The 27,107-nt window shown below is 40.3% G+C and overlaps 2 protein-coding genes and 1 long non-coding RNA gene across 9 annotated transcripts in view; 2 read left to right on the forward strand and 1 right to left on the reverse strand.

Moving 5' to 3' along the window:
• The window catches only part of ZNF488 (zinc finger protein 488), a 25,551-nt gene extending 18,526 nt beyond the window's left edge, over positions 1 to 7,025 (forward strand). For all 7 annotated transcript variants that reach the window (XM_042018851.1, XM_042018849.1, XM_042018846.1 and 4 more), the window contains one exon: positions 704 to 7,025. In XM_042018851.1, the coding sequence (XP_041874785.1) occupies positions 704 to 1,791 (1,088 nt within the window). In that variant the 3' untranslated portion in view covers positions 1,792 to 7,025. The remainder of the gene's footprint in view (positions 1 to 703) is intronic.
• RBP3 (retinol binding protein 3) lies at positions 4,850 to 23,615 on the reverse strand. Its single transcript, XM_042018837.1, has 4 exons — positions 20,460 to 23,615; positions 13,536 to 13,726; positions 10,558 to 10,700; positions 4,850 to 8,754 (listed from the first exon to the last, which is right to left on the reverse strand). Exons 1-4 carry the CDS (start codon positions 23,505 to 23,507, stop codon positions 8,426 to 8,428), a joined length of 3,711 nt encoding a protein of 1,236 aa, XP_041874771.1. The 5' UTR covers positions 23,508 to 23,615; the 3' UTR covers positions 4,850 to 8,425.
• The window catches only part of LOC121660002, a 16,284-nt gene continuing 8,895 nt past the window's right edge, over positions 19,719 to 27,107 (forward strand). Inside the window, exon 1 of the long non-coding RNA XR_006014522.1 lies at positions 19,719 to 19,730. This is a non-coding gene — a long non-coding RNA (uncharacterized LOC121660002). The remainder of the gene's footprint in view (positions 19,731 to 27,107) is intronic.

Here is a 27,107-nt window from a genome sequence, read left to right on the forward strand (position 1 = left end):
ATCCCAATGAGCCAGAGGTGCAGTAGGTCTGAAGGCCAAAAGGAAAGAGTGCTCCTTATTCCTCCTGCCCATCACTGGCATTGTTTCACTTTGAACATCATTTTCTGTGCTGCAGACATCTGTGCCTTAAGGCATATAACAGCTTGCCAAATGAGCATGAGTAAGGGCTTCAGGCATTAAGGTCAGATGATTTTTGAACGGTATTAAACTTCCAGAGTATCCTGAAAATAGAGGCTCGTGTCAAAATCTTTGAATCCTGGTCTAAAACTCATTATTGCTTGGATATATAGCATTTAACATTCATCCTGAATTAAAGCCAGTGACTTAGTTAAGAAATGTAGACCCAAATCTGGGTTTAGACTTCAAATCACTATAAAGTCTAAATGGTTTTATCTAGATCATGGTGTCCTGGCCATTTTATGTACTTTTATGTAATATAATTACATTTTATGTAATAAAATCTAGAGTTGAGAGTCTAAATGAAATAATTTCTGGCAGTAGCATGGAAGCATGGAAGCAAATAAGAGTGAACCATTTTGCATAGCAGGTAGGGACCTGATTCTGCACTTGCATTAGTTTTACTGTGTGTAACCTTGTGTGACACAAGAGATGTTTCTGGTTTTTTGTGTCAATGACAGGATCAGGATCTGCATCCATCCATGATTCCACCTTTGCAAAACTCATCACTTGTCTGTTTCTGCAGAGTTGAGATGCCAAGAATGCGACCGAGTCTTTAAATGTGAGCATTCCTATCTGTCCCATGTCCGCTTCCTCTGTGTCCCAGAGAAGAACGCTCTGCTGTGGAGAAACTTCCAGAATCCTAAAACTGAAAAGAGCAACCTAGCTGAGCAGACCACGAATTTCCACAGTCTGGCAAGGGACCTGGAAGTCAAAATGGCAGCTTGTAAAGATGATGCACATGGTCTTATTGGAGAAAGGAGAGCAAAATCTGAAGAGGCTGAGAACAACAGGAGCAGGAAAACAGTGTTGTTGGAGAAAACCAATAATTTGACTGAGGAACGTAACTGTGGGGGCAAGGAGGAGGTTGTGGGAGAGCATGCATTGGCTGGTTCTTTCTGGAAGCTTAGTTCAGGGAGGCAGTCAGCTAGGAAGGATGCTTTGGAGCAGAAGCAGAGTGCTTTCACTGAGGTCAGGAGGATGAAAGAGAAGCTGAGGAATGAGAGACTGCAGGAGCCAGAACAGGAGGATGGCACAGTCCCACTTGGTAAAGAGCAGGTATCAAAGGAGGTGTTGCTAAACTCCTCTGGCAGTGCATTCTCCTTTGTTTGGCCCACCAGAGCTCGAGGAGAACAGAAGAGTGCTTTCAGCAAACCCAATAAGTGTGTAATAGAAAGAGCTGCAGTAAATTCTTCTCATCCCATGAGTGAGTCAGCAAAGAGCCTGGGGGAGCTGTCTGGCTTCATTGCCACCACAGACATCATGTGCTGCAGCACTCTTCTCAATTCCAAGTTCTTTGTCAGTGATTTGTGTAATGCTCAGATGCTGCAGACAAGCATCACTCAGAGCAATGTTTTCCCATATACCTCAGAACCGTGGCCCAAGCAAGCAGGAGGACAGCTACAAAACACAACCACCACTTCCTCTTCCTCCTCCTCCTCCTCCTCCTCCTCCTCCTCCGCCGCCTCCCCCCCCCCCCCCGCCCCCCCCCGCCTCCTCCTCCTCCTCCTCCTCCTCTTCCTTGACTCTTCTTCCCCCCACCTTCGCATCTTTTGGAGTGGCTGCCCAGAACTGGTGTGCCAAATGCAACCTGTCCTTTCGCATGACATCTGATTTAGTCTTCCACATGCGGTCACATCACAAAAAAGAATACTCCTCAACTGAATCTCAGTGCAAGAGGAGACGAGAGGAGAAGCTGACGTGTCCCATTTGCCATGAGTACTTCCGAGAACGCCATCATTTATCCCGGCACATGACTTCTCATAATTAGAGTGCACACAGATGTCACCAAGGGACTGGGCAGGTTGGATCAAGAAGGGAATGATAGTTCACTTATATCCATTTCCTTTTGAGTTTACATTAATTTCTTTCAGGAAATCACTGTTTACAATAATTTATAATAGATGCTTTGCGAAAAAAATATAAAATGTTTACAAGAGTCTGAGTGAGTTTTAACTTTTGAAAACTCAACCTAGCCCTTGTCAACCTATTTTTGAGGAAATAAAATAGTGAAATGAATCCACATGCAGTGTTAATTTGCAGAGTAGGGGACAAAATTATAGTTATGCAAACAGAGCTTTCTTTGCTTATATTTGATTTGCTGGTGTCTGTGCAGTACAATGTAAATACAGAAATAACAACCACCTCATTGAATGAGGAACATTTAAGCACTAAAAAAATCAGAGCTTTTATGCTAAAAGAAAATAAGTTACTATTTTTAGCAGCATTGGTGGACTCTTACTCCTTTATGCTAGCTGAATCAGCTCTTTTACCAAATTTTTGAGTTAAAAACTGACATCTTACCATCTCCTTGGCTTTGAAAGGGACCTGAATTTAAGAGTGTTTCAAATTTATGATTGTCAACAACTGACCAGCAGACTGCCAAAGAGGATGGGACTTGTAAAGCAGAATATCCAAATTCTGTTCTAGGCTCTGCTGCTTTTGAAATATCTTTTACACAGTGAAATCAACCTGGGTCTGTATCAAAATGTGACCTGTTGTCAACCTTATTGTGTAGACAGGTAGCAAATATTCTAACATCTGTGTGACTTCAGTAGGCATACAGATCTGATGGGAGTAGAGTTTAGCCTGCGGTTTTCAGGTTTTGGATATACCAAAGGAAGCAGTTAGGGTATCTGAGTTACAATTAGCTACTGGTAGATAGAATCTGCACACTAATTCTGGACGATAGGCTCTATTCTGGTAACTGCTAGAAGAGGAATGGCCTTCACAAAATTATACATGAATTGCACTGCATTACATCAGCCTGTCTATCCTCTGGTTCCTACATGGGCCAATTACAACTTTTTAAAAAAGAAAGTGGCATATTCTTTCTCTTGTCTGTCCATGAGACATTTTTCTCATCTACTTCATTTTGAGTTTTGCTGAGTCTCAGCAGCAGATAAATTTATACTGCTCTGGATGGTAGGAAACACCGTCTGTTGGTACTGGAGCCCAACTAATTAGCCTTTCACTACTTTTAAAATCTATTTAGGGGCTAGATTTTGATGCTTTATGACAATATGTTCTTCAAGCAATCATTTCTCCTGCTCTTGTATAGGATTTTTTCAGGTTGTCTGATGTTTTTGTGGCACATCTGTGAACCTCACCTGCCTCATCAAAGGCTATTACTCCCTTTCAGACAGAGAATGATCAGAAACCATTCATTTCCCAGCTGAGACTAAAGGACATTTCAGTATATTCTGTGTGTTCCACCATACTGATGATACACTCCACTGGTTTTTGTATACTGGACAGAGTTTTGAGTTACTTTGACGATGCCTAGCTTGATAATGAAAATATCAGCAAGTAAACACATCTGAACAATAAAAGAGAGACTGACAGTCTTAGGCTGTCAGTTGAAACCCACATAGTACACTAATTTTTATCTCTTGGGAGATTTCTGTAAGTCAGGAGATTGTATTCTTCCCGGTATATTGCTGTTGAACATTAACACATGGCTGTTCCCTATTAATATAAATCACTGGCTATGAACCCCAGCTTTATTTTTGAAACACAAAGTGATAAAACTGTTACATTATGTCTTTGAGTTCAGAAGACAGTTCTGGTTGGATTGTAACACAGCTTTCCAAGGTCAGTGGCAGAAGCTCTTTCACTCGAGTCATTAAAAACCAAAATGAACAAAGACTTTGAAACATGGAGCACAGGGAACAACCTTGCATTGAGTAGGGGATGATGTGGTTTCCTTGTAATCTTTCCATCTCTATTTTGTGTCCAATAACATTTACTATGTAAGGAATATATTTATGGCAAAGTTTAATGGGCCAAATTTCACTCCACCTGGGTGCCAGCCAGTTTACTGTGAAGTCAGTGTCCATAAAGTGTAATGAAGGACTCTGTGGTGTAACTGCATTCATATGTGGTCAGGGTTATATTTCCTATTAGCAGTTTAGGCCAGATTGTGATCTCATTTATTCCAGTGCAAATCCAAAATAATTCCATGTTGCTACTCCTGATTTACATTAATGACTTTAAGATCAGCCTGGCCAAGTATAAATAAGACTAAAGATTTTTTGGTACCATTACTGCAAAATGTTCTCTTCTGTACTTACTGAAAGATGCGATGTTTTCTTAACAGTTTTATGATTAGAAGCCTAGCTTCAGATTTCTTCTGGAAGAAGACAGGACCAGCTGTATAATGCTCCCCAGTATTATTTTGGCACATCCTTTCAGCATTACCCTGCTCCAAATGCCTATTTTTCCAGTGTACTACACCTGGTATATAATTTAGATTGGAATGAAGCAGCACCAAATCTTACTGGTTACATTGTTTCAATGATTTTGTGTTGGACAAAGTGTAGAAAATCAACCACTGAAAAGCAGATGCTAAGTCTCAAAACCTCTTCAAATGGTGTGTTAGACCTACCTCCTTAGAGTTCTCACCGGTAATCAAACTTCATCACTTTGCTTATGGTATGAGGCTAAGCAAGCAGCAAGGTTACAGGGAGAGATAGCCTCCCTTTATGTCATGGACTTGCTTTCTTTGGGAAAAAAGAAAAGGTAAGAACTCTTACCCAGTTTCCTTGTGGGCCTATCTCAGCCACAGCAATTCATATACTGTGATGCTGAGCAATGTAGGAATGCCTTCTGTGCACAGAAAGGCAAGAGGACCAGTTATGAAAAGTGGCAGAGCTGATTCAAAACGCAAAAATGAGGGGAGGTTTTTAATAAGCTTTATTTCTGGTACTTTCCTCACCTCCTCCAGCTCAGAGGCAGTGCATTTGGTCCTGGTATGTAAAGACTGAGGATTTCCCCCTTGTTGCAGGCAGTGTGGGCAATACTGCCCTTCTTTTTTTGGTAGGTGGCCATCAGTATAAAGATTACATTAACAATTTGCTTCTTATTCTGAGGTAAAGGGTTTTGTGAACTAAGACTTATTTAGACACACAGCAGACCATTTACACACACAGCACAACAGTATGACATCTTGTTGCCTGCTGCATCTGTGCTGGTATCAGTGCAAAACCACACAGATGCCAACAGAACCAGAACTTGGTTCCTGTGTGTAAAACCAGCTCTTGTGTAAAGCTCCTTGTGCAGGCACAGTGAAAGTCTTTTATGTGTCTCAAGTTTAACTGAGTGTCTCATCTAAACTGGGTTACATAAACCAGGGGGCTTATCCAAAATTTTTACAGATTTTATTTCTTTAAATGAAAATATTCGTATTAAAGCTGAGTGAACCAAATATTGAACAGGCAGAAGGAAGCCTAATGAGACAAAGAAAAACAAACTTCCTGTAATTGAGTCATGCTGGAAGCTTATTTCCCCTTATGTCTAGAAGTCTGAAAATTTAAATTGGTGCAGATGAAATCCTGCTGGAAGGAAAGCACTCACTAAGGCAGGGGGTTTGTGAAGAAATGAAGGACTGCATTCTGTACCTGTGAAATACTGTAATTTTACAGCAGGGATCTCTGTCTTTTCTACAAGTAGAAATGCTAGGGAGGGCAGGGAAGTGATTTTGTTTTTAAAACAGGAGGAGAAAATTTGTAGCGAGCTGACCGCTTCTTTTCCTGTCTTTGCTAGCAACTAACTGTTCAGTTTGATCATACAACAGTTTCTCATGACGTGTTTCTGGATCAGTGAAAAAGGACACAACACAATGCTGTCAAGCTTAGCTGTGCAGGCTGTGTTTCTGTAATGGATAATAAGTTTATCAATAGGAAATGCCAGATTAGGATATTTGTAGACTCACTGATCATTGATACCTGAACTTTTTCTGATGAAGATGTGTTTCTCCATCGAAATGACACTTAGATGTGCTTTTGAGAAATATATATTTACTTGTTTTTTATGAGGTAATTTTTCACTAATCTGGGCAGCCTGTACACTTCCTTGGATCTACAGAGCACAGTTTGGAAATCACTGGACTAAGGTAGCACAAAAGAAATAAAAGCCGGCTGTCATTTCTTGGTTAGTTGTATGAATGCTACAAGGAGAAAGATGATACTGCTAGGTAGTCTGATACAACAACTCCTTTCTTCCTGCCTTTAAAAGAAGCATGATTAGGATTAAAATTTAGGAAGTTATTCTAAGTGGGATGATAAGGAAATTGTGCTATAAACTGTAGAATGTCCATGTCAGCTCTGGAACCAGATGAGAGAAAGGTGGCAGTTTCATCGTATTTCCTGTTTTGTTGTGGAAGGGCATTTCTCAAATTGCTTGTCCCTCCCTAAAAACCTTCTGTTTAACTTTCTCATTTAAACCACAAACCATGGATTTTCCTTAGCTAATTTTTGTTTGTGCTTTTGTGATATTCAGACCTTTCAATGCAGTGTAATTTTGTACACAATTACTGTCTGTAGTTTTGTGAGGTCTAAACTCATTGAGATGGGCATAACTATGACAGAGCAGTTTGTGAAGACAGGAAAAATTGCTTTTAACACACTGGCCTTTGTTAAGCCTGGCAGTTTCCATATTAATTAGCCAGTACTATGAAATAGTAAATAATATTTTGCCAAGTAATAAAATTTCTCAAGGTTGCACAATAGTTTTCCAATGAAATCAATCACTGTAGTAAATTAACAGCACTATTGATTTAAAATGGTCTCACCTGCAATTGCATCTTCATTGTTTGTTTTTCCAACTGGATTCCAATTTCTAGACATCTTTATTATACATATGTATTTCCCATATTACTATGGGAAAAATTTATTTGCTATTTGTGCCCATATGGTGTAGCTTTTTTGTCCTTGAATGGATGGCTAAATTTTCTAAATATTGGGCTTAACAATTAACATTGTTTGTACATGACAGCACAACTGATTGTTTTTAGGAAAATTTATCTGGATTGAGATATTAAAGAGGCTTAAAAGACATTACAAGAAATACATTAGTGTTGTTTACTCATTCATTGACTACTCCATTTTTTTCCGTAATAAGAATATTTAATATTCTTCATACATATATCACTTTACACAAAATTCTGTATGGGTTTTAATTCATTAAAATATTTTCCACAACACTGAGAAGTTTAACAATAAGCTAGTGCATAAAAATCAGAACATGAAAATGACTCAAAAGAGTCCAGGTTAGAGATCACACTGAGTGTAGTTGATAAGACAAATAAGTAACAAAAAAGATGGAAAATCTATTTAGTTCTTAAAATTTTCTTCCTGTAAAAGCTTGAAGTCAAGTGTTTAACACTCTTAATAAAAGAAAAATGGCAGGAACTTACAAATGAGCAAATGAACACCAATGTGTAACTACTCTCGATTCTAACTGAATTTTGGGAGACCATTTCCTTAATTTAATTACCTTACAGCTGGCATTCTGTAGAGATGAGAAAATCTGAGATCTAGATTAGAGTTACACATATTTTTAAATCATTTGGAAGATAGATGTTTAACTAAGAATTGTAGGAAAGATAAGGAATGTTGTGCATTAAGCTCATGTCAATTATCTCTGTTAGTTGTCCTGGAATACACTATTACATAATATGTAGCTTGATAGCAGGGTGAAAAGGATATTTTTCAGGTTTGTGTTTTATTGTTTTTTCTTCTGTCTTTGGGGCAGGACACAGCAATCTAATATTAGCCTTAAGTAAAAACATATGACTCTTTTCCTTGAGTCAGTTGATCTGGGCACTGGGTAAAAGAGTCAATGTACTGCCTTTTGTCTTGCTCATCCTCCCCTCTGACAGACACTGAGAGAAGCAGGCATGTTCCTTTGAAATGCCAGGAGTCTGGGCAACCCTGACAGACTGGGAATTTTTGGTTATTTTTGGTACATCTAAATGATGAGATGGAGAAGAGACTTAATTTAGCTCTTGTAGTTTAGAAAATAGACTCTTCCAACTCCTGTTAGTTTTTAAAGATGTTTAAATAGGAATGTACACAATTTCCAAAGAAGAAGATGTGCCTTTTCTGTGTTTGAGCTTGTTCACACGCTTTCAATACTGACAACTGGGATTTTCTATGGGACCAAAGGAATTCTGTGATTGGTAGCTAAACCTTAAAAAACTGACACACTGAACATTTATGTTTGATTACAGGAGAGGAATCCTGAAACCCCAGTGAATTATTGAAGTATTTCAACCATGCACAGAAAGAGCTGGGTTCCAAAGAATGGGGAAAAATAGCGGCATGTTGAAAACAAGTCACTGAGCTATGTACAGGGACCCAATCACTGACCAGAGAGACTGAAATGAACCTCCCACTTGTTTCTAGGGCTTACATTTAGGTAGCTAGCTTTCTGTTCATAAGAACTAGGGGCATATTCCTCCACTGGACTATCTAGAGCTGTGTAGGTGAGCATTGAGCATCTCCTTTGCTTTGACAAGTGCTGCTTCAGCTGGTGTTTCTATGTGAGGGGGCACTCCTTTTCCTTCCCAAGAAGTGCTGTCTGCAGAGATGACTGATCTGGAGGTGGGGATGAAGATGTAGAAGTTGGTTTCATCTACCTGATACATCTGTGGGGAATGGCAGCCACCACTGGTCTGCTCCCCAATGATGAGAGCTCTGCCTAGTCTCTTCATTATGGATACAAACTCTTCAGCAGCCCCAGCTGTCACAGCACTGGTAAGGATTACCAGCCCCTTCTGAGAGCCGTACCTCTCCCCTGTAAGGTGGGAAAAAAACCATCAGAAATGAATCAATTTTCAGACATTTGTTTGTATAATAGAGCAAAGAGAAGCCAAGATAGAGGCTTCACTCCCTACCTGCTATTAACAACCCAAGAAGTTTGGAAATCTGCTTTGTATCTATGATAGTATTAAAATACTTTTAACACGAGCCCAGACTCTATGCTGTAAAAAAAGGCTGTCTCCCTATGTGGTGCTCTTGTGCCATCAGTTTCTGGTTATGAGCTCCATCAGGAGAGAACCCAGCTCATGATTACTATTGTTAGCTCTTTTGTGGCTTTGACTTTTACAGGAGCTCCAGATCTCATCAGAATAGTGGAATAGACAGGTGGGAAAAATGACATCTTCCACTCATCCAGAAGCATTTTCAGTTTCACCCTCATCCCTGCTCTAGGAACATGGCTGTCACAGAGCTTGGCCTTCAACTATGCAGGCATCATTTTATGAAATTAGAATTATAGTGGTTTTCCACAGTTTTTTATAGTCTGTAAGTGGAAGCTATACATGGCCTTTGTCCCAAACCCTTCGACACCCCTTTTTTATTAGGATCTGAGCCAAATTATCTCATTTTCTCACATAAAACAGCTGACAGGAATAGGAAGGATTTTGAACCTTATTTTCAATATCTATGAACATGTTAGATACTTTTTGAGAGGTTAGTTTCTTTGAAAAAGTGACCAGTAGGTAATAGCTAGGACTTGATAACTTGAAAACTAAACTGCTCTAAAAATGTCATTCTATAAGTAAGTAATAGTATGACTTAAAATCCTCATGCTAAATTCTAAGAGAGGGGCCAATAGCATGGTAATTAATTTTCACACCATTTTTGGTCTTCTCATTTCACTATAAACATAATAACCATTAGAAGACTCTTTTCACAGTAGATATATATAATACAGGACCCGATCCAGCTCCTTTGAAGTCAATATGAGTCTGCCCATTCTCTTTGATGGGAACTGGAATGTGTCCATAGAAATCATATCCTTTAGCACAACCGACCTCTGACTGCCTGGGAAAATAGATGGACCCTGCAGACTGTGACAAAGTTTAACCATTTCAACATGATCCAGGCCAACAACTCCAGACACCATTAACTTTTTTGCTACTGTCTTAGCTTAAGAGGGGAAAATAATTAAACCCATGTTTAAGGGCTCTTAGAACTCTAACTGCAGTTTGTGAGCACTGAAGAGCTCTGTTTCTGCATGTTGCAGCATCCTTTCAACTTCCACAAACAGTGGGGCAGGCTATGTGTGGGGTGTGTGTCACATTGCCAAATGCTTCAAACTCACCCAGATATGCAAAAATTAATGTTTTTCTTTCTCGTCTCTGGACAAACTAGGGTGTTAAGGTGTTTTCATCTACTGATGTAGAGGATTACACAGGTAAGTATTAGGGAACAACATATAAAACTGTATGGGAGTATTGGAAGAGACATTACTAGAACTCTAGGCAACACTGGATTAATTTTTAATTTTGGCAACTTTTAAAAGCAACAAGTTACAGCTGCTGTACACAGTATTTGGCTCAACTTCTGGGGACCAATTTACAAACCTCTGTGCCTAACATACCCCATTCTTAGGAGTGATAAACTGTGATTTGTAGATGTCATTGAGGGACATGGCTGAAATGCACATTTTTTGTTTCTACATTCTCTATACAGATTGAGCTGATCATGGCAGGTGCTTTCACCAAATGAGTTACAGTATTTAATGGCTTGTTTAAAATGCACAAGGAGAGACATCTGAAATGGAAAGCTACTCTGGAAAGAAACTGTCATTTACCTTTGAGCTGTGGCTGGGTCCATATCTCCTTTACTGAGTCACTGGGTCTGTTATAAACTTTGTCCAAGAGAATTGGGTGTCCTTCATCAAAGAAATATGAGCATAGGATTGCTATGGGTGTAGTGGAGCCTCCAATATTGTACCTTTTCAAGAATTAAAAATATTAAGGAAACAAGTGAAAATTTGTGTCAGGCAGTAAATCTTCCTTCCCAAGTATTGTTCCATAACATCAGTCCCGAAAAGGCTTATGGCTACATTTTGATACATTTACATTCATTCTCCCCTATCAGCATTTGCACTTCTATCAGATCAACAAAATCCTGTCTAAGAGTGTTGGAGTTTTATTGCCCACAACTGATTTCAAAAGCAAATACAAAACATAAAAGTCTTATTTTTTTCTTGATGTTACGTAGAAAAAATCAGAAGGTAAGCAAAGACTCTAAATCTGCAGAGAAACATCATACTCTTGTTATTTTACTCTGAGTAACCCATTCTGTTCCTGGTGTCGGCAGCAAGGAGTGAATACATAAACCCTAAAACACAAAGTAGATTCCAATTAAAGCAACATATGTTTGTAGAACTGTTGTGTTCCTATTTTTTGCTACACAAAATGGGAAAACTTAGAAGTTTAGATAAGTCCATCTTTTTTGTGTCTAAAGATTGCGTTAGTTGCTTCATTTAGCACAGTCGTAGTTGAAAACTTTGGTCATTGTTTAATTCCATAGCAGTCTCTGAAGATTAATTTTACTGAAGAGCTTGTCATTGGAGAACCCCTGCTATGAATACACAAAATTAACTGCCAAAATATTTTTTCCTGTCACTTTTCACTAATACTAGAGCACATACAACTCTAGAAATGTTTGTACTTTGCTTACTGATAGAGTGTGGATATAGTACTTTCCTCTAGGTGATGTTAGGAGTACCTAGCACAGACATTCCAGCAAAAACCTGCTAGAAAATGAGTTTATTCAGTTCAATCTATAGCTAAGATTTTGCACCTCTGGAAAAGGATCTGACAGTCCCAGAGGCCTCTGTTCCGAAGAGTGAAGCTACATCTTTATTCTTCAGCATTTGGGAGCTGCATGATTGACACTGTGATTGGCTAGAAGTTAAATAACCATCTTCAGTGTGTCCCTGATAGTGCTGTGCTGCCAGGAGGTGCTGCTGCTGCACAGCCCATGCGACAGCTCAGCCCAGCAGAGCCCAGTTTCCTTCAGGTGCCATCACGGCTGAAGTTGATGGCAGGCAGGGCAATGCTGGAATGCTCTTCCTGGGACTCTCTTGCAGACACTGAAACTGCAGTAACTTTAGTCAGTAATAATGTCTGAGCAGTTGCCAGAGTTTGAACTTAAATTTTGGATGCTAGTGCTGCTTCTTACAGATGCCTTGTGTGACCTTAGGGAGGCCTTTTAGTTCATCAGTGTCTCTTGTCAATGCTGTGAGAGTTAAAAATATGAAGTTCATGAGTGGCACAGCTGTTCCAGGAAGGGGAACTATTAAAGTGAGAGACATTATGCATTATGGTTAATCCCATGCAAAATTGAAATTATCCAAATATGAAGTTCATGAGTGGTACAGCTGTTTCACAGAGGAAAACTTGTAAAATGAGAAACATTATTCATTACAGTTAATCCCATGCAAAATTTAAATCATTAGCCTTAAAATTATAAGATTGGCTTACAGAGAATTTCAAAAGGCTTGTTTGGGGTTCTCTTTTGTATGTCTTCAGAGACTGGGTCTTTTATGTGCACTCAAAGGACTGAAAATGCATTAAATATAAAAAAATAAACCAAACCAAAACAACACAAGAAAGGAGCTATAATGAGACCATTTGGTACCTGAGACGTGATTTCATCTTTGCTGCTTCAGTGCCCCCAGCCCTGAAATTTTTAGCTTGGGAGAAAACTGGGGCAAGAAAGAGGAAAGTCCCAGTCCTATCTCAAGTCTATTGGAAGATGGTGGTGCTTTTGCTGAATTCAAATCCAGTCATGGGTGTGTTATGTTCGTCGCTGCCTTGCCTCCTCTGTTCTCACATAGTAAGATCTCTGTCTCTGCTCTCATCACTGTGGTCATCTTTTCCTCCCTATGATGCAAATCCCAATTACTTCCCAAATTGGAAATTTGGGATTAAGAAGATTACCAAATATTAAGAGCCCCATGATAACAATAGACACAAGCGGTTCTAGCATTAAAACCAAGTCCTTACAAAGTCCTTCTTTTCTTTGGTTTATATTTGTAATCTTCTGGGCTCACACACATTAACTCTGGACCACAACAAGGGCATTACTTCCCTAAATACTGTGTAGGAAATGTGAATGTTTTATATTAATCTGCTTTGATTGCTGGTGAAAAATGAATGACATCTTATTGCTCATAAGATTTGGAGCACTATTGACACACTGGAGTGTCCAACAGAATTCTAAGAAGAGGGCAGGTGTACAATGCTGCAGCTTGGTGCAGCAGGGCCCAGGAGTGCTACAGTACCTCTAGGCACCTCTGTGCTCTGTGCACAAGGCCCGTTCTGTACAGACCTGATTGCCCAGAATTATTTAGCACTGCAGATATGGCAAATTAAATGTTGTAACACAGCCTTGCACATAGTCTGTCTTTTTGACTGTTGAATCACTTGGCCACTACATGAAGTAAATATTTATTTTATAAATATATATATATGGTACATGGAGAGTTAGATTAGAAAGAAGTTAGAGAAATAAAACAAATGTAACATCCAGAACTGCATTCTGCAAACTATTCCCTAAATTTGCCTATTTAGTTCTAAACATCTCAAGTGATGATACAATTTATTTTGAGATATACTTCCAGACTGTTATTATTTTCCTTGGCTGTTTTTCTTTTCTCATTTAATCCCAGCAATGTTAGCCTGTAAACAGGATAGTAAGCCATGTAAAGCTAATTCACTGTTACAAATAAAATGCTGTTTTGAAAGAACTTTGGTTATTTGCCATTCAAAGGTTTACCTCAGGTCTATGATTAATGCATCTGTGTGAACAATTTTCTTCCAAACAAGCTCTATGATTAGGTCGGACACCTGGGTTAGAAGTTCACTGTCTCCAAACATATCAAATCTCAGATAGCCGATGTTGTTTTCAAATACATTTGTGTGGAATGAAAACCTAATCAAATCTTCAAATACTTCTGGTGGAGGGATCTGAAAGAGTTTGGAAAAACAAAACAAATCATTTGCTGGCACTGGTAGCTCGACACAAAATTATGTGGCTCATGTTAATCCAGGGGGGACACGTGTGAGGAATGTGACCGAGTTTGAAAAACATAATAAATTTTACAACATTTTTGCACGTTAAACATAGGTTAGCATTGCGTGATGCATTTTTGCACAATATAAAATGCATCAATAACATGCCCAGAATCTGGATCAGGCGCCTATTTGCCAGAGCTCATTTTATTTTTCAAAAATACAAGAATTTCCTTAGAGCAAAGAGGTTAAAAGAACAATCCCAACCTGCAGCATAGATCCCAGGCCTGCCATCCAAGCCCACATGTTGCCTTTGGGAGTTCTTTCTAGACACGGCACCTGGGACTTTCATAATCTCTTTACTGGCCTCATCTGACAAACAGCTGCTGGCCGCAGGTGCGAGTGGCCCCAGCCCCTCTTAATGACCCAGTCCCTGTGACAGTGAGGAACCTGATGTGTCTGGGCATGTGCTAGGATACTCATGAAGTAGACATGCTAAATCTCTTCTATGGTGGCCATGTGCCTGGAGTCTCACGTGTTAGGTTGCGATTTATTTAATTTTGCTTAGCTTATGTTATTAAACAGTGGACTGTTTTAGTAGCAATGTGTAGCCAAATAATAAAGTTATCCTAGTAACCCCTGTATGCATTGAGACATAGCCAGTTCCTATTGCCAACCTTCTGTTTTGCATGCAGTATCTGAAAATGGAATAGTCTCCTTCAGCTTGAGGTAAGAATTTAGAATACATACAACTTATATGACCTTCAGCCATTTGGTATTTTCTCCTCTGTTGCTGTGAAAATGGTATTATACCTTTTTAATCAGTTGCCCTCTGCCATAGCTCATCCCCAGACAATCCATTCTTTCACACTCGAAAGAACAAGGAGTCAGCAACGAACCATGTGCTAGCAGGTGCTCTTCAAGTCGACAACATGCCACAGAACTGGGGAGGCACTTGGGCCTTCTGCAACTACAGAGAAGTCAAGTAATCTCCTGACCTCTATATAGTGCTCTGGCCTGGAGTTTTGCTCCTGCTGAAAGCAGGTCTGCCACAGCAGAAAGAGTTTTTTCCGAGGTGTGTGAATGCAGCTGTGCTTGACGTTACCTAGGGGAAAATTACCCACCATATGACACTTCATCATTGAGCTCCTGATGTATGCCAAAATTACCAAAATTTCAATCATTAATTTAAAAGCCCTGTTGGCCAGTAGTTGTTGACTTGACGATAAGAGCAAATTCTTTTCTGTACCCTTCTTTATCACTTTACCTTGTGAAAATAACCATTGTATCTGGACTGTAAACACATCAGTCTAGCAGAACTGAGTTTGTCATTTCCATTCCACTTCCCAGTGACAGCAGTGTTACTTGATCTGTCCACTGTACTTTGATTAACAAATCACAGTTTTGAAAAATATATTCAGCATGCATTGATTGTTCTGACAGAACTTATATCTACTTCAGAGATACTGGTCCTCCCAGGAGGAAAATAAAAACATCACCCATTACTAACATCTGCAAGTAAAACTGATGTGTTACTCTCAGCTGCTTACTAATGATATTTTAATTGAACACACAAATGTCTTATCTCTGTCTCCAGCGCTAATTGCTAAATGCATACCTAGAAACATGTTGATTAAGAATAGTATCTGCCTGATGAATTTTTTCTCTACTTATTCTTTTACTGTGATGCATCTTATTTTTGTTCCCTAAGGACTTCAGCACTGCTAACTGTTGAAAATTCATTACAAATTTCAAGGTGGGCAGGTTTCTCTTAAAGCCCCAGGTCTCAAGGGCTGAAATAAATGTGCAAGGATCTAAATGAAAGCCGTTCTTGGCTGCAGGAAAAGTTATGAAAATGTATCTATTCTAAAAGCTCTAAGACTGGATATCACATGAAGAGCACTCAGACTGTAATTTTGGGGTGCCAGGGAAAGCATCTGAATTTTTCAGCAGAAGAGGTGAGGAGCCTGTGACTGGTACGAGAGAGTTACTGCCCTGCAAAACTGCAGATTCATGACACTGGCACATGGGCCACATGCTGCAGGTACCTAAGGAGGTAAGTCAAGCTTCAGGGAGCAACCAGGTGCTCTCTTTGGAAGGCAGGGCTCTGCTGGCCAAGGACAAGCTGGGACAGGATGCAGCTGAAAGTAAGATCCTGCTGCTCAGTCAGACAATGTTTACATACAAATGACTTGTTGTTAAATGTAAGTCCTCAGGTGCACACTATAAACAATGAGGCTAGGCTAAAGGACCTCCAAGCTAGCACCACTTTAAGCCAAGGAAAAGTGTTTTTTCATTAACTATATTGTGTCTACAGTCCTGTTCTGCAGACTCCTTCCACAGGTGAGTGGCCTAAATATAACATATGATATGACACAAAATAGGACCGTGGAATGCTGCCCTGGGACTTGTGTATAGAGTTAGATCCCTGATTCTGTTACCGACACAAACCCCAACCATCAGCAAACCGCTTTTCCAAATGTGCCTCTCTTCCCTCTTTTCTCTCCTTTCATCTCTCCCTTAAGTTGTTTTTAGATTGAAGCTGTTTTTTCAAAGCTATTTTTGTGCTGACTGTTTTAAGGTAACTCTGATTTTCATTAAGGTTGCTAGTGCTGCCAACTGCTGGCTGTGAAAATATTATCAGGCAATACCCTTGTGCTGCTGCAAACCCTGAGATAAGTTTAAGAACCATGAGATCTTGAGGGCTGAATGGCAGGGTTGCACTTTTCTTAGAACATTTGGGTTCCTTGTGTATGCTCACAGGTTGGAATGGAACTGTCCATCCTAGCAAGGCCCCCAGCTCAAGGACTGAGCAGGATCAGCTATAGCCCTGACAGCTCATTCTCATTTGCTCTTAACAACACACATTTCACTGGGTGACTTCCAAGCAATCCACCGTAGTACGTCACCAGCCTTCCTATAAGAAAGATGTTTCTAAGATCTAGTGTAAACAGTATAAGTTGACTACTTTGTACTCTTTAAGTGTATTACTTCTTGACCTATTTACTATGGACAAGGGAACAGATTATTCTTTTCATATCTGAAACAGTCTCTTATGTATCTGCGTTTTCATGTCTCCTCTCAGTTTTCCTCTCTCTGGAATAAACAACTCAAATATTTTAAATTTTTTCAAGATTAGTTTTATTCAGTCTTCTCTTTACTCCTGTTCCTCTTCTCTGCTGCCTCTGTACTTGAGCCACATCGTTCCAGAAAACCATTGCCCAGGTCTGTGCATATTATACTCTAGATGAATTTTCTTTATACTAAATGTAGCAGAAGATTTCATGTCTTACTAATTATACTCATCCTTATCCATTCCAGTTTGATGATGATGAGTATTTACTGCAACAGCTTGACCCTATTAATTTGTGCTCAGGTTATGAACTCTGAAGAACCCATTTACATTTTTACAGGACTTCCCCTAAACAAGCTACTTTCCTCCCAGAGTTGTGCAGTGAATTACTATCACCCTAGAAACAAGCAAGCAAAGATTGCAAAAGCTGAAGAGCCAATGAGAGTTAAACACAAGATACTTTTCTCTTGCATAAACTTGCATAGTTCCACTGACTTTACTGTGGTTATGTCAATATAAATCAACATCATGTGGACTTATAACAATTGTTTGTCCACCTTTTAGCAATAGATGCAGCAATTTGATTATTTATCTTGACGCCTGGAGGCTGAGCATTTTGATTTCACTCATTAATGAAAGGATATAAGCAAACTACTTCTTTCTGGTGAAACATCTCTAACTATTGCCTCCTTCAGTAAGTACAACACTCTTCTATACATACATATTATTCATCTGGAAACAGGAGGACTTGAAATGCAGGAACAATTTTTATAAAGGATTAATTTTTGCTTTTTATTCTGATCATCATTTTCAGCTGCTTATGTAAACTATCATGACAAAAATTCTCTTAGGTGTAAAGACTGCATTAAAAGTAGTTGGTGATTAAGAAGAGGCCAAAATAATCACTCAGGGAGACCCCTCATCACTTGAAATGGGCTTTACAATTATGCCAAAATCAGGCAGCTGTTCTTCCATAGGTAGAAACTCAGTCACAAACACAAATGTTTCAGTATGCAAAGGAAGGTGTAACTGGAGAGGGAGACAGAAGAATAAGAAGCAGGGATTATTGAACTGCAGGTCAGCAAGTTTACAGAGCTCTGCCTTATAAGCAAAATGTTATTTTCTGGATCACAAAAAATATATACAAAATTTGCCTCTGGGAAGTCTGACTTTGGAAAGTAGCATTTATGCAGCTGACAACTCTGACTAGAAGTGACCTTGCTGCTGCTTAGAGGAGACATATTCACTACTCTTTACTATGCTTCAGCAGCTATTCTAGTGCAGCAGATGCAAAGGTCTGCACGCATTTCACTTGTCTGTCTCCTATGTCCCATCCCATCCTTCCTGTAGTTATTCATCATCACTTTCAGTTAATTGTGTTGGATCTGCTTCACTGTCAAGGTCATTAACAGTAAAATCCTGCTGTCAAGGGAGAGGGTGGCTTGGAACATAGGTAGCACAAGAGAAAAACTAGCTCTTAGGTTTTTAAGGAATAAATGTGATATAGATCAAGAGAGACACTATGTCCATGTATTGGGCTGCCAAATTTTTAATTTTTAAAAAAATTTACAAATGCAGCTAGTGCCATCATATATGCTTCACTGTAATCTAAAGGTATTTGCTCTCTGGGGTATACCTGAAATGTTCCACAGAAATCATCCCTCTTATGGCTGCAAAAGCAAAACAGGAGATGAAGGTACTCTTGCTGCCCAAGGCTCTGTGGAATGGGCGCATTTTCTTTTACCTCCATCTCAAGGGAAATCCTTTACTTAAGTGACTTCAGCATCTTTGTTAACATCTTAATGCTTTCTTGTCTGTTTGATTTCCAATTTCCTCCAGCAATATGAGGGAATGCTTATGCCTCTGGAAACCATTTTAGTCTCATAAGAGACGTGATTCTCTGCTCTTTACACATTATTTCACCTTGGAGAAATCTTACATTTGTCCTGATTGTCATCCAGACTGATGTGATTTCTTTCTTATGGATGTATACCTGACCTCTTCCAATCATTTTGCTTGACGAAGAACTATGGTAAAACAGAGGCATTGAATAGTATAATGGCATTTCTTCACTAGCTGTATCAGGATCAGAATTTTATGTCATGTGACAAATAAGATACTTGTCCACTACATCCTGTTCTGAATATTCAAGGTCTGAATAAACTAAGTAATATCTGAACAAGTAAAACACCACCAACAGTATTCAATAACAGCCTTCAGTGAATACAGTGACCAATTTGCAAGATTTTTCCATTCTGTAGAATGGGGAGAAATTATGATGTGTCACTACTGATACGTTGATAATAATTGAGCAGGGAACTCTGTCAAAAGCATTGAAATATTTGAGAGTGAAGTTTTCTACACTCAACCAAGTTAGGAAGGAGAGTGCTGGAATAGAAAACTCCTTTAATTAACTATTTCCATTTAATCTTAAAAGCAAGAATGGGGCCAGCATCTCTTGGTTAGCAAACTTGGAAAAAAAATCTGCCCCTGGCAATGCTTAGACTTTGTCCTTGACCTTAGTATTTGTGGTAATACCACAAAGGTCATAGCCACTTTAAATCATGCATGCCAAAAATTTCAGAGTGTGGAAGTCCACGGGTTTCCTCCCCCAGGAAACATTTAATAGTTACCTGACACTTGGTCTACTCTGGTTCATTGCAAAGGCAAATGCATTCTCTTCAAAAAGTAATTTTATGATTCCCTGGAGAAAATACGTCTCTGATAGCCATGCTAGTGCAGTAGCCAGAAAGCAGCTAACTCCATCCAAGAAAGGGATCAGGTTATCCTAACCCTCTATTTAATTTGAAGACGGAATTTTAACAAGTGCTCCTGGGAGCTCCCTCCAGCACAACAATGAACAAGAAAGATTGGCAAGGCAGACCAGTGTATAAACACTCAGGCTCAGAACAAAGCACAGACTGTTATGCAAACCACACAGCAAGGGCAAAAGTAGATTATTAAAAATCAATTTCTCCCTGGGGTCACCTAACTTCCACCCAGATACTTCTTCCAAAGAATTTCTAGGGCACTGGGAAACTGTCTGATGCTGAGCATGAGACACAATTAGAACAACTTTCCACTGCCACTACCGAAGGAGTTGCTTATTATTCTGGTGTAATAGATGTCAGTTACTACAATTTTATATAGAGAAGTCCATCAAAGAGTACATGGCTGCATGTTTAGTGAGTTATATGCATTTACTCTAGTCCAACTAAACTTCCTCAAATTATGACCTGGGTTTGAAACCAGAGGGTTTCTGCATTAATTACAACTGGAAAAGCTGCAGCATTGGAAGAGGAGGGATCACAGAGGTATCTTTCCTCTAACACTAAAGAGCTGCATTTTTGCTTGTGGCATATGGCAGCTGAAATTTACAGCCTGAAGCTTGTTCCCAAGATGCATGCATCTAGAACTCCCATCTAATTCTACAAGCTACTACCCTAAGTGCCAGAGACAGCTCAGCCTACAAAACCTACTCAGGCACTGGCTTTTCCTCTGGGTACTGGTAAATTCGGGTGGGTTTATGGTATGGGCTAGAAAAAAGATAAGGTATCTGACTCAATGCTCCCATTCCAGCTGGCATCTCTATAACTGAGTATGAGAAAACTGTACCTGTTTTGGCATGATCCCTGGGATGCTGTCCTTGGCATGTTCAGGGATGTAAAGTAATTTCAGGTGTTCATCATCAGAAAGAGATTGTAAGATGGCAGTCACCTTCCCAGCGAGTTCTTCCTCTGTATGGATCCTTTTATAATTGTCCTTGTTGATGTTCTTGGTGAGGTTGGATGCTATAACAGTCCCAATGTCCACAAAGGCATAATTATCTGCCACAAGCTTGCCTACAGTTTGCAATGTTTGTGGCACCTGGGCACGCAGGTTGGCAATGTGTTGAGCTACAGACATGGCTTCACTGGCCTGGATGGTGATGTGTGGCTCCACTCCAGACACACTCCATACTTTTCCAGTGACTGGGCTGAGCACCACTTGGCTGGGGATGGAGGCATATAGGGAGCTGTTACCAACACGATAAATGCCCACCGAGAGGGATCCACCAACTGTGGGCTCACCAATAACTGTGGCCCGGTGTAGATCCTTCATAGAGCGAGTGAAAGCCTCAGCTGCTGAGCCACTCATATGGCTTGTTAGGATATAGATGTCCTTGAGGGAGCCATATCTCTTGCCAGAGAGCTGGGGGAGAGTCCACACCTCTGTGCTGCGGGAGGTACTACGGTCGAAGACAGTGTAGAGGTGTTTCCGAGGCTCAGGCTCAAAGAAGTAGGAACAAAGTATTGGGATGGCAGTGGAGTAGCCACCTGTGTTGTACCTCATGTCAATAATCATGGCATCCGTGTCCACCAGCTTGTTCCATACCATCTGCAACAGCTGTGGCCCAATGGCCTTCACTGTTTCTGCCTCAGCCATCATATCAAAGCGAAGGTAACCTAGGTTCCCTGGCAATACCTCAATTTTGAAGAGTGCCTCAATGATGTAGCTCAGCTCTTCAGGGCTGGGAATCACATTGGGAAGCTGCTCTTCTGGTGTTGGTTCCACATGGCTGTGGAAGACATGAAGCCGATGGTCTCCAGAGGCCTCCTGCAAGTCACTGGTAAGCTGGGAAGCCAAAGTCTCTGAGTCTATAGCTGATCGATAACCTCCCTGGGCCCGTTTGGTGCTGAGCATAGCACTGGCCTTACCAGCCACTTCTGGGATGGCATAGTGAGCCTCTAGGAGTTGCCCAGTACCCTCTAGAAGTACTCCCATGTTCTTGTGGAAGGCTAGCACTTCTTCGGCCTTTTCCAGTGCATCCTCAGCCAACACTATGGCATCAGGAACAACTCCTCCACCCATCCAGCTCTCCCCATGGTTGTCAATGAAGGTGATAACAGGAACTGTGATAGTCAGGCCATGGGTTATTCCTGGCGCAGGCTGCAGCAGAGGGAAGGTACGGGTGTGCGAGAGGCTTCCTGCTGTGATCTCACCAATCAGCGTGGCACGGCCTAGGGACTGCATGAGGTAAGCAAACTCCTCAGCAGCTGTAGCAGTGTGGTGGCTGGTGAGCAGGTAGACGCCACGCTTAGCCCCATAGGACTTGCCCAGCAATTCTGCCTGGCTGTTGTGCTCCTGCGTATGGTTGGTGCATCTGTCATAAGTTGTGAAGAGATGGACAGGATCAGCAGCAGGGTCTTGGAAATAGGAGAGTAGCACAGGCACAGCAGAGGAGGAAGGGCCTCCAGGGTTGTAACGTAGGTCCATGATCAAGTTCTCTGTATTTTGAAGGGGCTCCCACACTTTGCGTACAATGTAAGGCCCCAGCTTAGCAAGCACAGAGGCATCTGCAAACTCATCGAAGCGCATGTAACCAACATTGCCTGGCAACACTGACACCTTGAAGACAGTATCCACCAAGGCATGCAGCAGCTGCTCATTGTCAGGTAAGTCAGCTGCCATTCCAATTGGCTTCTCGGCTGGGAGATCTGCAGCTTCACCTGGCATCATGACTTGAACCATCAGACGGGGGTCTTCAGATAAGGTCTGCAACTCAGTATTGAGTTTGGTGGCCAAGTCCTCGGATGACTGCACAGAAGAGAAGTCAGAGGTGGCAAGGTGCCGCAGTAGCGCAGGCACTCTCTCCACTAGGCTGTAATAGTCCTTTAATATGTTTTTGAGGTGGCTAATGGTGCCAGGCACTGCTCTGCGCACTGCCAGGATGTCCAAGGATTTCTGCAAGGCTTGCTCTGCCTCAGTAGCCACACATGGCATCACCCCACTCACTTCCCAGCTCTGTCCACCCCCACTCAAGGGGCTCACAGATCGTGACACAGGAACCATCATATAGAAATTGGAAGGACCAATACGCAGCTTCTGGATGTCCAGTGAGCCCCCGGCTGTCTTCTCTCCAACAGTGATAGCTCTGTTCATGTGCTTGAGGATGTAAGCTACATCTTCAGCCACTCCTGTGGTGTGGCGGCTGATCAGAACAATGACATCCTTTTCTTTGCTGTACCTCTCTCCCAACACCTTTGGAAGTGTCCATATCTCTGTGGTGGTGTTGGAGGGACGATTGTACACAGTCTCAACATGCAGCATCTTGTCTTCTTCATGCAAGTATGAGATGATGAAGGGGAGGCCAGAAATCTGCCCCCCAGTGCTGTGACGAAGATCTATCACCAGGGCAGATGTCTCCATCAGTGTCTTCCAGACCTTGTCCACCAGAAAAGCTCCAACTTTCTGCACAACGTCCTCTCCTATGATATAATCAATCCTCAGGTAGCCAACATTGCCGTCCAGCTTGCCATACATGACCACATGCTCAATAAGACTCAGGAGTTGCTCACGGGTAGGGGAAACCTCAGCTTCTTGTTTGGGAGCTGCATGTGGTAATGGCTCATAGGAAATCACCAGTCTTGGGTCATTCAGAGCACCCTGCACTCCAGCTGTCAAGACACTTGCCAGCATTTTTGGATCTGAGATGTCCAGGATCTCCCCGCTCTTGATTGCTTGTTCAATGGCTTCTTGCATTCCCACTAGGTTTTCAGGATAACAGTAATTGTTCAGAAGGACTTTAGCCATGTCCAGCACTAGAGCTGGCTGAAAGATTTCCTCAGCAGGTATGCTGCACATGATCAGTGCTGAAAACAGCAAGAAATGTGTCCTGATCATTTTGTCTTTGTATGGAATAGAAAAGAAGTCAGAAGCTCTTATCGATCAAGATGAACATAGCTCTCCAATGACTCTGAATCACACTGAAATCCCTGTGTTGAATCCAGGTGCACTGAACAGATCTTTTATCTGCATTAAACCTTTAATCTCATTAAAATGGAGTGCATCATTCAAAGTGCACCAATAGATAAAGTTCAGCTCCTTACTACTTCACAGGCCTCTTATGAAACAGTAATAGACTTCAATCGCCAAGGAAGATCTTTCTAGCAGTTAATTGTTTCCAAAAGGTAATGCATTGCCTGTTACAAACTGGTCCTGGCTTATCCTGAAAGTAGATTGCTTAAATGCAACTCTTATTTTAACCACTGTTATAACAGCAATCATCCTCTCTTTTACCATTATTTATGAAGAGCTTATACGAGGAGATTCTTCAGTGACTTAGCTGTATCAATATTTAATATTCTTTCAAAAGTTGTTGACAATACATTGTCTTTGGTGTTTTTCAGTCTGAGCTGCAAAGGACTCTTCCTACATTCTATGACTAAGAGCTCCAAACAAGGAACTCCAGACATTTAGCACAGCTCATAAAATCCAAGGTAATGACAGCCTGTTAATTTCTGTGCTGAGAATTGCCAGCATTTTAAACAGGACTTTGAAACACATTTGCCTCAGCATAATACAGCTAAATCTGAGGTGACTTTAATCTTCACAATTTGCACTCAGTTAGGATTTACTTGTAATACCGTTGGGTAACATATGGTCATGTCTGATGACAGCTCCCAGCCAATAGACTTTAGGCTCAACATACCAAAATAGAATGTGGGGGGGTTGTTTTCTTCTGCTCACAATGTATTTGAGACTCTATTGTATTAAGAGTTTGAAAGAGGATCAGAATATGTGGAATGCAGCCTGTACCCACTCCGAGCTCCAGTATGACATGCCAAAGATATACAGGAACAGATTCTTGGCTTCAAGTTTGAAGTTAATTGCTACCCCAGCCATTCTGTTTGCCAGAGGTAGCTAAAAGAATAGACTCTGAAACTTGGGTAGAGCACGTTTTTGTACTGCTGTTAAAATGTTGCTACATATGAATACATGTGGAGGGAAGAGTTTAAAGGTGGTCTAAGCCTGTCTGCTGGTGTCATGTGTGTCTTGAATGAAGCCTGACACTCAAGACTTTCAACTTACTGTGCAAAGGGTGCTACAGATGTTATATACAAGGTGTTAACAGTCACCTCATCTTACTCAGAATGTAACAGACATAGTTGAATTTCCTTGAAGATAATAGTCAGAAAGGACACAAGAACAGACAGCAACTGAGTACTTTTGATCAGAGTATGTATCAGATATCAGCTGTGCCTCCCATACCTAAATGAGGTCTATCTATCACTGTTAAACTCTTTACAGGACAATATTTTTGTAGCATTTAAGGAAGTATTTCCACAGAGTAACAATACTCTTCTCCAGTGAGGCCTTATCTAGAGGTTAAAAATCACAAAATGGCACTTTCCTGATGGTGGATGTTATATAATAATAAGATTTGGAAAAATCTTTTCTCTGTTTTCCTGACATTTATTTTGCAGTTTATCACAGTCTATAAAGATTTTCATATCAGAAGTGCTGGAAACTGTAGCTGAGGTTCTTATGAAGCAAAGACATTGGGAAATATATACGGGACTGTGATTAGATAAGGCAACACTCCACAGCTCAATTTATTTCTCAAGTTATGCACATTCATTCTCATGTACTTTATCACTACCACATAAAACCAAAACCAGCTTCACAATGTAAAAGTAAAATAAATGATTTTTTCCAACATGCATGACTTAAAATTCTAGGACAGTGGAAAAAACCTATTTTTCCACACTGGATTTGTTCAGTCATCTGTTTCTCTTGAAATTCAATATGGGTATTCAGTATGGATTTTCTGAATTCAATATGACATGTAACTTTCACTGCTACCTTGGTAATTCTTTATAGATAGTCTTACAAGGTAAGAATCCCTTATATGTGGTGTGAATTCTTTAAGATTTGGAGAATGACTATTTGCTTACTCATTTTGAGGCACTTATAGCTTAAATTTTTATCACACATGTTGTTTAATGCAAGTCTTTTCATTGAACTCTGAATAACCAGATCCAAAATGTAACTCTACTATCCATTCTAGCTTATAATATAACTCAAGTCAAATTCTTATTTTGATTTTAGTTTTGAGCAAAACTAAATAGCTAAGGCATAGTTTTAGCTTTTATAACTCATAAAAGTTTATGATCCTTTAAAATCTGTCCACAAGTATTTCATTTTCTGACTTCCTGTGGGTATGAACTTCCCACACACTCTGGAAAGAGGTATTTTTTTATCTGTCCCAGACTAGTCTGCATGCAAAGTCTGCATTATTCAGATCACATGCTAAAAATCTTCCATAGGAACAAGATTAAATGTTTTGCTGTATATTATTTGCTTTCTGTATTCTGCTCCAATATTCCCCAGTTCCCATCTGCAGCTGATCCCACCATTCCCTCATCAGACTCATGTAGATATTTGGTCACTGACAAACCGCAGTAGCGGGAGGCTCATCTGAAGGTGGCAGCAAGAGCACCTTTTTCACTGGCAGACATGCCAACAGGATAAAGGTGAAAGCTGGCAATAAACTATTTTTGGTTTTAGCAAAGCCTTCTAACACAGCCATATTTGAAATTAAATGTGTGAATTAGAATTAATTTAAAGGTGATATGTGGCTTCTAAATACTGAGAGGCAGAGTTTATTAGTTCAAGCACAGGACTATGCTAATGAAATATTTAATGCTTCCAGGACTTCAGTAAGTATTTCTAGACAAACCTTCACTGCCTTTTATAGATGTACAAGTCTGGGTCAGTACTACTTCATAGCTGTCTGTGACAGAGATGACTGGATTGCATAGGTATGGTATAAGACTGTCTTTTCTGTTCTGTTCTTGTACTGTTTGGTACAAAGGAAACCTTGTTCTGAGTAGGCTTTCTAGGCCCCTTAGAAATAAAAAGAATTAATAATATCACCCTTATATTCCTTTCTAATTCCCATGCCAAAAGAAGTAATGTTAGATTTTTGTCCCAACGTTTTTCAGTTCTTATACTGTACAAACCTGGAGAGATTAAAATTAAAGTTGGAAGTTTTCTTTTACATTCCTTTAATATTGAAATCTTTCTACTTTATGAAAATGGAAATAGTAGTCTGAGTTGTTTAATGATTAAATTTTTAATAAGAAAAACTTAAATCCAAAATGTGTTAGGTTTTGATTTTCTGTTAAGATTCCCTTCCCTTCCCTTCTCTTCCCTTCCCTTCCCTTCCCTTCCCTTCCCTTCCCTTCCCTTCCCTTCCCTTCCCTTCCCTTCCCTTCCCTTCCCCCCCCTTGTTTTACAGTGACTAAGAAAAATAAAAGAATGAGAAGATGATTTATATTTTTAATGTAAGATTGAGTGAGGGTACAAAAAGTGTATTCCCATTTTGAAATCTCTCCAATTTCAGCCAGGAGCAGGTGGAGTGTCATCACAGTTTATGGAGCACAGCTGTGACAAACTCACATTGACCAGCTCTGCTGAACAGATGAACTGCTATATTCT

Source organism: Corvus kubaryi, unplaced genomic scaffold, assembly GCF_017639235.1.
Source record: "Corvus kubaryi isolate FWS band 111438036 unplaced genomic scaffold, C.kubaryi_AGA036_p1.0 138, whole genome shotgun sequence".
NCBI lineage: Eukaryota > Metazoa > Chordata > Aves > Passeriformes > Corvidae > Corvus > Corvus kubaryi.